General features: G+C 46.0%; 1 protein-coding gene across 2 annotated transcripts in view; it reads right to left on the reverse strand.

The window, feature by feature from the left end:
* The window catches only part of WDR62 (WD repeat domain 62), a 35,558-nt gene that overhangs the window by 17,049 nt on the left and 5,998 nt on the right, over positions 1 to 12,511 (reverse strand). For both annotated transcript variants that reach the window (XM_014599331.3, XM_059718643.1), the window contains exons 7-18: positions 12,064 to 12,246; positions 11,056 to 11,216; positions 10,721 to 10,895; positions 10,215 to 10,352; positions 8,445 to 8,620; positions 7,018 to 7,109; positions 5,976 to 6,101; positions 4,812 to 4,879; positions 4,041 to 4,162; positions 3,344 to 3,419; positions 2,349 to 2,460; positions 951 to 1,014 (exon numbers count right to left, since the gene is read on the reverse strand). In XM_014599331.3, coding sequence (XP_014454817.2) covers positions 951 to 1,014; positions 2,349 to 2,460; positions 3,344 to 3,419; positions 4,041 to 4,162; positions 4,812 to 4,879; positions 5,976 to 6,101; positions 7,018 to 7,109; positions 8,445 to 8,620; positions 10,215 to 10,352; positions 10,721 to 10,895; positions 11,056 to 11,216; positions 12,064 to 12,246 — 1,493 coding nt within the window. The remainder of the gene's footprint in view (positions 1 to 950; positions 1,015 to 2,348; positions 2,461 to 3,343; positions 3,420 to 4,040; positions 4,163 to 4,811; positions 4,880 to 5,975; positions 6,102 to 7,017; positions 7,110 to 8,444; positions 8,621 to 10,214; positions 10,353 to 10,720; positions 10,896 to 11,055; positions 11,217 to 12,063; positions 12,247 to 12,511) is intronic.

Here is a 12,511-nt window from a genome sequence, read left to right on the forward strand (position 1 = left end):
GGGGTAACCGCCCAGCAGCTGGAAAAACCTGCCCCCAGTCTAAGCAGTCATGGTGCAAGACGCTGTTTAGGGTGATGAGTTGTGTCTCCAGTTATCCGTAGCGCACACAAGCACAGCCCAGTAAAATGTTGATGGGAACCTGGTCAGTCAAGAGATTCTTCCACACTTGTGTTCTTCCCCACCCTCTCTCTCCCCTTGTGTGAGTGAAGGAGGTCTGTTACAGCAGAGCTAGGTGCAATATACCCAGCTGCCCTGGCTTAGCATTTTCTTTTTGGAAGTATCCCCTAAAGCAACAGTACTCAGCCTTTTGGTGCCATGGGCTGAGTGGCAGGAGGCTGTTGCACAGGTCCCGAGTGTGCACCATGTGCCAGAAGCAGGCTCCATTCTGCTTCCTGTGGCCCCAGGCTCCCAGGTGGATTGGACCCTGTGCCAGAAAACAGGGCCCTACACTGCAGGATCGGGTCAAGTGCTGCCACGAGCCGGGCCTGATGCATTGATCTAGTGTGCTACCTGGCCAGTGGGTCCCTACGGTTCCAGAAATTTGGCAGTAGGGGTGTGGCAAGCGCTCTCACTGCTCCCCCATCTCCAAGTTTTCGGACCCAGGGGAACCCTTGTGGGCCAGATGGCAGGGCTCCATGGGCCAAGGGTTGAGAACCTCTGCTCTAAGGCACAGGTACGCAGAACTCCAAGGCACTTCACTAGTCTGGAAATTCGGTAGCAGGGGAGCAGTGGCAATTAATAATGCCACCACTTCCCCCACTGCTAAAATTTCCAAGCCTCACAGGCCAGATAAGGTGATTCTGTGTGCAGGACCGGGGCAGGAGCCTGGCATGTGGGGACTGATCAGGGCTGAGGACTGACTCTGCACCACTCATCTGGCCCCTGGGCACCACTGCTTTAAAGGAACATAGAGCCTTCCAAGAATAGCTCTTACCGAGGTACAAACATACCTGTCTCCTGAGACGGTGATCAAGTGTTTGCAATCATAAGTGAACTTCATCCCAGTGACAATTTCTGTAACAGAGTAAGGCAGGTCTCAGGTTCAGAAAAGCCACTATATCAGGTAGAAAGTTGTCAATACTATTCAAGAGCATTTGAAGAAGTTAATAAAAGGCAAATTCTTGCCTTACTTAATGAGTGGACTTATGATTTCTCTTTCACATGGAACTCTCCTTTATTTTAGCATTTTGGACTATATTCTGTACAGTGATAACAGTAATATAAAAGGATGCACGGTAATGTGGTCTCTCCAATTAGACCATACATGTCACACACCAATGCAACAAATTTATACCCGGGGAGGGGATTAATTAAAAATGATTTAACCCAATTGGAGTATCTTTGAACGGAGGACAACGAAAACAGAGTCCAGCAGAGGGCAACAAAACTGGTTGTGGGGCTGGGGGACATGACTGGTGAGGAGAGGCTGAGGGAACTGGGCTGATTTAGTCTGCGGAAGAGAAGACGGAGGGGGATTGAATAGCAGCCTTCACCTCCCTGCAGGGGGGCTGCAAAGAGGATGCAGCTGGGCTGTCTCAGTGGGGGCAGATGACAGGACAAGGAGCAAGGCTCAAGTTGCAGCAAGGGAAGTTGAGGCTGGATATTAGGAAAAACTCACAAGGAAGCACTGGACCAGGTTACCTAAAGAGGTGGTGCAGTCTCCATCCTGGGAGGTTTTTAAGTCCCAGCTTGACAAAGCCTTGGCTGGGATGGTGTAGTTGGGGCTGGTCCTGCTTGGAGCAGGGGGTTGGACTAGATTTGACCTCCTGAGGTTCCTTTCAACACTCATTTTCTATGAACAAAGGCTGTGCATCTCACTGGAAAAGCTCTAATTAAGTTCCCAGCTCCTACTGGTAACATTGTCACTTCCTATATAATCAGATTACTGCATGCAAGCAAACCCCAAATATTATACAGCAAAATAAAAGCGGGACACTGGCATATTGGAACCTGTTACATTAATTTCAATAGGACTAAGTAAATGTGTTAGAAAAAGCTGCACGTTTGGAGTTTAGCAACAAGAATATTCTAGAGGAAGTAAGCTATATAAATGTGATTAGGTTCAACTGAGATGATGTCATGCCAACCTTCTATTTTAAATGTCTTTGCCGTTGTTTCTTAATTATTAATTAAATTATCACTCCGGTACCTGACTGCATCTAAAAAAAATCACCTGGGTTAAAATACTGCTTTGGGGAATTTACATAATTTAGTATAATTTATATATCCTTTATGTTGGTAGTTTTCAAATCCCAGCTGAAGTGACTAAAAGCCAAGTGATTCATACCACTGATACCGTTCCTGAGCTAAGCACATCTAATCATGAGACCGGAGGGAGGGACTCAAACCTGAATGTCCATACATCTTGGCCACACAGTCACCGGACTGGAAATCAATAATCGAGATACTCTTATCAGAGCAGCTCGTTGCTAAGAAAGTTCCCAAGGGATCCAGCTGCACCTGTAGAAAAATGAATCAATACAGGCCATTAGACGTGCACAACTATATCTGCCTATTTACAAGGATGAGAAACTGCCTGATGTCTCCCCAACACCCCCCCAAAAATCTAGAAGGCACAGGGTAAATCACCAAGAATTAGAAACCTCCAGAAATTTCCGTCATGAACCCCGTTGTGTTTTGAGGGTTCACAGCATGTCCTGGATGCTTTCTTGTATTTTGCTGGATTGGTGCGTGGCATGTATGGTCTCACTGGAGAGACCACATTACCCTGCGTCCATTTATGTTACTCTTATCACTGTACAGATTATGTGCGCTTTCTGTATACCCTTATGGGTTTGGATAGGATTCACTCAAGGAAGGGGAGTGGGTTTCCAACAATTTCCACTATGGCATTTGTCCCCTCTGCTGGTCCACTATAACCCATCTTGGATCAATTTCTGAACAAGCTGCAAAACCCACCGCTTCCCTCCCACCAGGCCACGCCACATATGGACTTCTGAAAACCATAGAAAATTCAGGCTGGAAGGGACCTCAGGAGGTCACGCCTAGTCCAACCCCCTCCTCAAAGCAGGACCAGCCCCAACTACATCATCCAACCCAAGGCTTTGTCTAGCAGCGTTTTAAACACCTCCAAGGGTTCACATCATTCATAGCTTCACAACGCTGGGAGAGAATTCCCATCATCCCTCGCAGAGCACGATCCATTCCCCAGCTCACAAGTCTCGACAGGATGAGATGGCAATGCCTCCAAGCTGGATCGTGCCGCTTTAAAAGGGAGATGCTACACTGTCTGTCTTTGTATTGCTGGTTTGCATATTAGAATCGTGTCCCCAGGACAAGTTTGAAGGTGGCATATAAAATACCATAAAAGTTAATCCCTTACCTTCAGAAGCGACCCATCATCGCTTTGAGAACCTTTGTAACAGCACTTCTGCTTTCCACTTGCAGTATGGTACACCCTGAAGGAAAGTCATTGTGGATTGTAACTGGCACACAGGTGCTGTCAGACAGTAGTTTTACTAAGAGGCTAGATGATGGATTGGTATAGGATGGTTGGGTAGGGCTGATCCTGCCTCAGGCAAGGGGCTGGATTAGATGTGACCTCTGGAGGTCTCTTCCAGCCCCACTTCTCTACACATCTATGCTTTCCTGATCACTTGTTCCAGACGGGGCTGCACCAAGGCTCCTGCTGGGCCTCGAACCCAGAGGGTCCCAACTAGAGGGTTTGGCCCCTCTGCTCAGTCAGATTGACAGTCATATCTAGGGCCAGGGAGGAATTTTACCCCATGGTCAGACTGGTATGGGCTGGAGTTGGGGGGGGTTGTCTTCTTCTAGCAGGAGCCATGGCCTCTTTCTGCAATCTCTTGAGCTTCCATTAACAACCTTTTATGGCAGCAGGATGTTGGCTGCCCAGGCAGGTGTGATGACTCCCTGCTTTCCCTGTGGCAGGTATGATGTCTTGTGGTTTTGTGAGGGTTGACTGCGTAGCTTTGCTAAGAGGTTAGACAGTGGATTTGTCTGGGATAGTTTGGACAGGGACGATCCTGCCTCAGACAGGAGGTTGGAACAGACTCATTCACCTGACGTTTCTATCCTGACAGGCTACAGCAACATATTTCTCGGTTATATCGACATCCATGTCATACAGGGTGTTTTTCTCGGCAACGTGATGAGTTCTGACAAAATTAATTCCATCCGCCACCTGCGGTAACAAGGAGGTGAAACCGAGACGCTCATTTAGTAGGGACACAACCTCTTCCGCTTTCCTCCCCGTGACTCTGGATTGCTTCCATCTGTTTACAAGCACCATTTTTAGAAACCCTCCCACAGATCTTGGGCAACACACTGGCTGAACTCCAGGTAACCCAATAAATCCAAAATAGCTGAGAGCAACTAGAAACAACGTCTTAGGCCAGTGGTGTTCAACTCTCCGGCTCCAGGGGACAGGAGAGCGGTGCAGGGACAGTCTGGAGGTCTGATCCTCCATGGGATTGGTCTGTGGGTGTGATCTGGTGTGCCAGCACAACCCTGTGCACTGGATCTGGTCAATGTAGCTAATGTGATCTGGGTCATGGGACTCTCTACAAGTCTGGGCACCTGGCAGCAGGGGAGCAGTGGCAGCAATTAATCCTGCTTCCACACCCCACCACATTTATGGACCCGTGGAGGCCTGGATGACACTGCTCCATGGGCCAAATCTGATCCACAGGCCACAGGTTGAGCAACACTGTCTTCGACTTTAACAATTTATTACTAAATTGATTTGGGGGTAATTTTCCAAATTACAGTATAGCTTCAAATTGACCCACATGATTTTGCTAGAGAACCCCTTTCTCCAAGAACACTCTTACTTTTTGTGCGCTGCGGAAATAAATGCTTTTGTCAGCCCCACAGCTTATTAGCTGTACTTCTCCGTTACCTAGAAAAGAATGAAGGGAAAATGAAGATATCAGGAGACCTCAGCGCTTACTTTCAGCTGGCAGGGGGGCTCACTGCACTGGTCCCTTTGGAAGAAGGAAATAAAAGGGAAGAAAACTAGAATCTTTTTAAAAACATAACACTTAAAAACCCTAATGCCAGATAGTGGGTAAATAACAGATGTCAAGTTTATCCTGGGTCTGACTCTCTCCATGTATCAGAATAAGCATGGAAACTTGCAACTCGAACAGCAAATAACTTGAATTAGCTCTGATTGTCCCAGGAAAAACAAACAAACAAAAAAGGTCTCTCAGATATTTCACAGGCACTTCAAGTGGGACAAGAAGAGGAGAATCTGTCATTCTGTAGGATCCCAGGTTGTCCGTCTGTAGGGTCCCAGAATAATAAGCTTTGTCCCAGGAGAAACCTGACGTGTTTTCAGCCAGTGCCAGCTGATCTAGGTCGTCATAGCCCTACAGAAGTCAACACAGCAAGTTTATACTTGTATCTGGCTGCTGCTCTTCAGTCATAGAGTTATAAGAATGCATGGCAAAAATAGTTGGAGCCTAAATAAGCAGCAAATCTATATGGAACATTTCCTTCAATTAAGGCAGCGGTCAAAGTTGGTTGATAAGCCAGCCCGTAGCAAACAAGTTAAATCGACTGAGCAGAAAAAAGGGTTGCCTTTTAAATGGGGGGGGGGGGTGGGGGGTGGAAATACTACAAAAAGTAAAGAAATCTTTTTAATGCCTTCCTCAGGATGGCATCAGGATGGTAGGATGGGATGACGACTTAACATGAGCAGCCACAAATGTACAAGGTGACCAAGGTCAATCACACAGATGCTATGCTGAAATGTATCCTCATGAGCACAGAGGTAATTAGCTGTGTTAGTTTGAAGTCAGTCTAATTAAATAAGACATTAAATCAAACTTTATAGACTAAGACCTATATAATTAAATAAGACATAAGATAGGTCTTAGTCTGTAAAGGTGCACTTCAACCCCATGAATATATGATTTCCACTTTCGCACTGAGAGTTATCAAAGAAAATTGAAGAGGAATCTCGAAAGCCGACTTGGAGCTTGGAAACTTACCGGCAAATTTTACAGCTGTTATGGCTGATGAGTGATCATCTAGAGTTTGCTCCAGTCTGTAATATTTATCTACATTTAGCACGTGAATCAGCCGATCTCTGCTGGCGGAAGCCAGGAGCGCCATTCCTAGAGGTATTCAAAGACATCATTCTCCTCACCATTCTTGTTAAAAGCCACACCCGCTTGATAGGTCACAGCTCGGGCTGCCAACCCTCCAGGACTGCCCCGGCATCTCCGGGAATTAGATATAAATCTCCAGGGGATGCTGAGAGTCACCTAGAGATAACTCATAGGGAATTCATTAAAATTAATATTAAACGTTGAATCTGATTTATACAGTAGTCCAGTGGGTTTTAAATGTAAGTCATGTGCCTTCCTGACAAGGTCTATGCGCTGTAATCCATAACTGATACATGGACACACGCGGGCACACTGGCGTTGTGGGCACGCTGGTGTTCCGGAAACCTCCCAGAATAAATTAAAAGAGAGTTGGCAACCCTAGTCATAGCTAAAAAGTTACTATGCGAAAAGAACTTTAGACAGAAAAAAAGAGCTTATGAGTAAAATAAGTTACTGCATGTGCATCTCTTCCTATTAAATATATTAAGAAAGACGCTGTGTAAAAGTAGCAAATGTGGTCCCCAACTGCATCCCCCCAACACCAAAAAAGGAAAAGGAAGAAAAAGAGAAGTAGAAAATTATCTTGTAGCTTATAAAATCAAAGCTGTGGAATGTAAAATCATTGAAATAAGAGTCAAATGAAAATCAAAATAATAAAAGCATATCTTTGAGAGGTGCGTCTTATACAATATATGCCAGAAAACATTATATTTAAAATATGAACTCATCAACAGAAAACAATTGCAACAGAATTAACATTTCACATCATTTCTAAAATTATGTGTAGCTTAAAATGGAAAAAGCACAAATAGCCTTCAATGATATTTTTAGCAGCATCTGTGTGTTCAGTTGGGATTCTGCCATCTTCCCCCCACCCAATTACACTTTGGAATCAGCTTTCAAAAAAGAAAGACTCTCTTACCAGTTTCTGGTTTGGAATACTCCAAGCAGAGAACTTCCGAATCATGGGCTTCTACTTTAACCACTTCATGCATAAATTGTAACTCATGTATCCTACGACGGAAAGGCACAGTTAAAAGTCTTCTGAACTAAAGCCAGCAATGCTCCTATGCATTTGCCAAGCAGAGCCATGGAGGCAACAGAGAGATATACCAGGTCTAGAAATCCGCCTTAAAGAACTCATCTATTTACACGGCTCATCAAAAAGGGAAACGAACATTGTAAATCAAGTCACCTAGAGTGGAGAGAGAAGAGTGTCGGTTGCCAAAGGGCTCATTAAGCCAGTGAACTTAGCAGGAACTAATTGCTGGGAACTGAAACCAGGCAAGTTCAAACCTAGAAATTAGGTTTCTTGTTTACAGAGAAGGAAATTAACCATTGGAATAAGTCCTCTGGGAAATAATGGAGCCTTTGTTCCTTGATGTAGAATCATACAAAAGGAGGGTTGGAAAGGGCCTCGGGAGGTCACATCTAGTCCAACCCCCTGCTCAACGCAGGACCAGCCCCAACCACGGATTTGACTACCTGGGACTTAAAAACCTCCAAGGCTGGAGACTCCACCACCTCTGAGGAGCCTGCTCGAGCACTTCACCACCCTCCTCGTGAGAAAGTTTTTCCTAATATCCAACCTCAAACTTCCCTTGCTGCAACTTGAGCCCGTTGCTGCTTCTTCGGTCATCTGCCCCCCCCCCCCCCCCCCCCGAGAACAGTGGGGGCAAATGACAGAATAGAGAATGCATTTGAATAGACACTAGACTCCTTATTCCAGAAACCAAGGACTTTGCAACTGTGGTGCCTCACAGAGCCAGAAATTCAAGGCAAGGTATAAAAATCATAGCCCTGGCAACTACCCATTCAAAATCCATTGGGCTGCCTGAGACGCAGCACTAGGTAGTGCAGGTATTTAACAATACACCACAAGTTTTTTGCCACTCGAGGGTTAGAGGATGCTGTTCCAACCCCCGACATGAGATGCCTTGTCCTCTATTAGGACTGGAAGCTATATCTATTTCTGTTGCTGGAAAAGTTAGTATTTTCAGGTCAAGCTGATGTCACTGTCTTGGGGTTATATACTGCTGGCTATCATCCTGGTGTCTAAGTACCTACCACGTAAAAATCAGCCATCGTCTTAGTGGGAATTTTTTTTGACTCACTGGTTTTCTTTTTCAGGATCAAAACACTGCTTGGGGGTAACTGAGGTAGAAGGGAAGCAGCACAGATTATCATTCTTAGTGTGGAAAGGCTTTATGTCTAGAACCTGTTGAATTTGATGATCGATAACTCATGATTAACAGGACTCTTAATGGCACTGAATCAAGAGTGACACTGCTAAAAACGTTCTGCTTCCTGCTGCCTGTTCAACATGCAACACCAATCAGTGATACTTACCTCAAGTTGCCTCCTCGGTCACCTGAAGCCAAGTGCTGGCCATCGGGGCTGACCTGCATCACACGAACACCCGATTTCACATCAAGGTAGCCTGCATTTTCGCCCCGGTCGGGCACATTGGTTGGGTCTTGCAGATGCTGAGTGTTGTTGTCCACATAGATCACTTTCAGCAAGGTCTTTAAAAGGTGAAGGGGGTGGGGAGGCAGAGAGAGCAGGCTGCATAATTACTATAATAAAAATACCAAAACATGCAATGACAGTCCTTGGAAAAAACAAGGATTTTAGAGTTTCCCCTGCTAGACTGGAAGGTGTGGGGCTCTTTATCTCAAGTTAGAGATTAGGAAGAACTTGATGATGAAGGCGATCAAGCACTGGAACAAGTTGTGGAATCATCATCCCCAGAAATAATTTTCAAGAGCAGGCTAGACAGGTACTTGACTGAGAGGGTTTAGTCAGGGCTGATCCTGCCCTACACAGGGGACACATGAGGTACCTTCCAGCCCCATTTTCCTGTGATCCTAAGAGTCAACAATGAGAGACCTCAAGGCATGTAATAAAAATGACTCCATCAAGGAATGCAGAAGTGAAATCCTAGTTCAAGGCTTCTGAAATCCCCCCCCTGTATTTTCATGGTGCTTGTCAAACAGGAATACCAACCTCCCGCAGGCATCAAGAAACAGAAATTGTGCCTATTCCAAAAGTCCATGAAGCACAGAAGAAGAGAAGGTGAAGACTTCCAGCCTTACTTGTAACTTCTAACTCGTCAACCCAAGGAGGCAAAAATCTATTATACGCTCTTGCTTCATCTGAACCAGAGAAACAAATAGGGGCCGTTTCTATAGTCAGACAATCAGTAATGATTCCCCTCTATTCAGCACTGGGGAGGCCACATCTGGAGTCCCATGTCCAGTTTTGGGCCCCCCACTGCAGAAAGGATGTGGACAAATTCAAGAAAGTTCAGCGGAGGGCAATGAACATGGTTCAGGGGCTGAGGGACAGGACTTGTGAGGAGAGGCTGAGGGAACTGGGCTGATTTAGTCTGCAGAAGTGAAAACTGAAGGGGGATTTAATAGCAGGCTTTACCTCCCTGCAGGGGGCTGCAAAGAGGATGGAGCTGGGCTGTTCTCAGTGGGGGCAGATGACAGGACAAGGAGAAATGGGCTCAAGTTGCAGCAAGGGAGGTTTAAGTTGGATATTAGGAAAAAACTCTCTCACGAGGAGGGCGGTGAAGCACTGGAACAGGTTACCTAGAGAGGTGGAGTCGTCTCCAACCTTAGTGGTTTTTAAGATTCAAGTAGACAAAGCTTGGCTGGGAAGATGGAGTTGGGGCTGGTCCTCCTTTGAGCAGGGGGCAGGACTAGATGTAACCTCCTGAGGGCCCTTCAACCCTCGTTTTGTACAATCATCAGGAAACCCAGGTTCTTTAGATACCCATTTAAAATAAGGCTCTTAAATTCGACTGAAAATGAAGGAGCAATTCATCCTGGGTCAGACAATACTAAGTTTAAAAAGCAAAGATATATGAATTAGTGTCTCGGCAAGAGGAAGGGACTGCTGAAGAATGGTATCGAAACTTCTACCACTGCCCCACTTTCCTGGCCAAAACGTTCTTCCCAGCCATCCCAGAGCCCTGGACAAAAGGGAAACATTAGACTATCTCTAACATTAACTACGTTTTCCTGTTTCTCACAGTCTTTACGACTCATATGTTACAGATTTACTGGCTTCAGCCACCAGCATTTGTTAACAATAGAGAGCTCTGATGCTTACATCACTGTAGATGTTCTTCTGGAAGTCAGATCTTGTGCCGTTTTCCAAGTTCCAAATTCGAATGGTGTTATCCGATGAGCACGTCAGAAAAGATCCTGGAGGCAAACAGGATTGGTGATCCTCCAACTCGGGGTAAACCTACGCATTGCCACCACAAAAAGAGGGGTTGAGCGCACACGGCGAGATGAACCTTCATTTAATATTCTAAAACTGTCAGTCTCAACCAGGATCCAAACCCTCTGGTTGGTCTTGTTGTGGGCTTTCTAAGCTCTTTGCAGCTGAAGGACTGCTCTAGTATTTTGCTGGAGTAAAAAAAAAAATATATATATATACACGAGTGAGAGCAAAGAGCTGATATATTCCAAGGGGGGATTAGAGTCTGAGTCTAACTCCAGAGCACCCTTAAAAGGATCTCATGGCACCAGGGTGTTGTGGCACCGTGGTTGAGAATCACTGGGATGGAGAGAACATTAAAGCTTTCACATAGCAGAGGACTTCCATCTTACCTCGATGTTCCACACAAAGGAACTGTGGAAGAGGTCCGACCACACTTTCCCCACTTTGCTGGTGTCTTTGACATCCCAGACGTATACGCTGTGGTCTTTGTATACGCAAGACAGCCACTGATTGCGTGGGTCGAATGCCAAGGCGATGGCATCTGGACAGACAGAATCCGGCCGTCTTACAGAAAGAGTTGGAGAAAGAGGAGTTGTTCTTTAAAGGCACCATAAAATCTGCTGTTTTAGTTGGCAACTTCTGCTCCCAATATGCCCAGACTCCACCCTTCTCAGAGCCTGTCAGATCCCTTTAAACATACATAGTCCATATAGAATTTTTGTACCTTGGTTCTGGTTCTTTGGCTACATCAGCACCCAAGTAATGCGGCTTTGGTAGGTCAGTGAGATAGTGCATGTTATGGGAATGAAAGATCCTCACGGTGCCATTGGCACAGCCACAAAAGATAAACTTCTCACTAACGCAGATGCAGTTTGCTTGCGAAACCTGAAGCAAGGAGTACCCACACACAATGGATACAATTTTAAACACACCAGGCATGGTACTTAGTTATCTAATACCGTATGTCACACACCTCCAAATAAAACACATTATGCTTTGGCTGATTGTTCCAGTCACAGCCAAAAATCTGGCTGCAGCTCACTCGCCCTCAGCCAGCTCACTGGCTGCTTCCAGCAAAAGTTAGTTTTAACTCTCCCACAGCCACTGCCAAATTGACAGCAGCTTTTGGCTGTTCATAAAATCATAGAAAATGAGGGTTGAAGGGACCTCAGAGGTCACATCTAGTCCAAGCCCTGCTCAGAGCAGGACCAGCCCCAACTACATCATCCCAGCCAGGGCTTTGTCAAGTTGGGTCTTCAAAACCTCCAAGGATGGAGAATCCACCTTTCTAGGTAGTCTGTTCCTGTGCTTTGCTATCCTCCTTGTCAGAAAGGTTTTTCTTATATTTAACCTCAACTTCCCTTGCTGCAGCCTGAGCCCATTGCTCCTTGTCCTGTCGTCTGCCCCCACTGACAGCAGTCCAGCTCCATCCTTTTTGGAATCATCCTTCAAAGAGTTGAAGGCTGCTATCAAATCATCCTTCATTGCCATCAAACACTACAGAAGCTGGGAGTTCAGCCAGATGCAAAAAGTGGTTGGACACATTCTTGGAGGAAAGAGGTACTGAGGGCTCTTGGGCACGGGAATGAGGGGCATGGCCTCCAAATGAGAGCTTCCTAGACCTTTAATGCTGGAGGCTGAAAGCGGGAGAGGAACAATACGTATTGCTGACAAGAACCAAGGTGTCAGAAACTAAACAGAAGAGTTTTACCCACACAGTTCAACCTCTCACCTTCAAATCAATCCATTTTTCCAACATGCGCTTCTCACTGAATTGACAAAGAAGCCCTGAGTATGAAACACAAAAAGTATTGCCCAGCATCTTCCCCTGGCCACAGGCCACGCCGCAAAAGATGTTATTGTGAAGTTCACCCAGAAGGCCAGAGCGACCAACCAGAGGCACGGTCTCCTTGATCTGTAATTACACATAATGCAATGGTATTAGATGCAGTCAGTGCACTTTAATTACTAATGGACTGATGATTTGAAGGAGGGGGTATCAACCCTACAGCCCACAGTCCAGGGAATTTGGGGGTATGGCTAGTGGGGGAGCGGGTAGGGACTGCCACAGAATCTGAGACCCCACTGAAGGTGGCTGCTTGCCCACAGATCTGGCTTGTGAGGAGCTCCATGCTCCCAATCCAACCCGGGCACAGGGCAAGTGTGACACCCCCGATTCT

Source organism: Alligator mississippiensis, chromosome 15, assembly GCF_030867095.1.
Source record: "Alligator mississippiensis isolate rAllMis1 chromosome 15, rAllMis1, whole genome shotgun sequence".
Classification (NCBI taxonomy): Eukaryota; Metazoa; Chordata; order Crocodylia; family Alligatoridae; genus Alligator; species Alligator mississippiensis.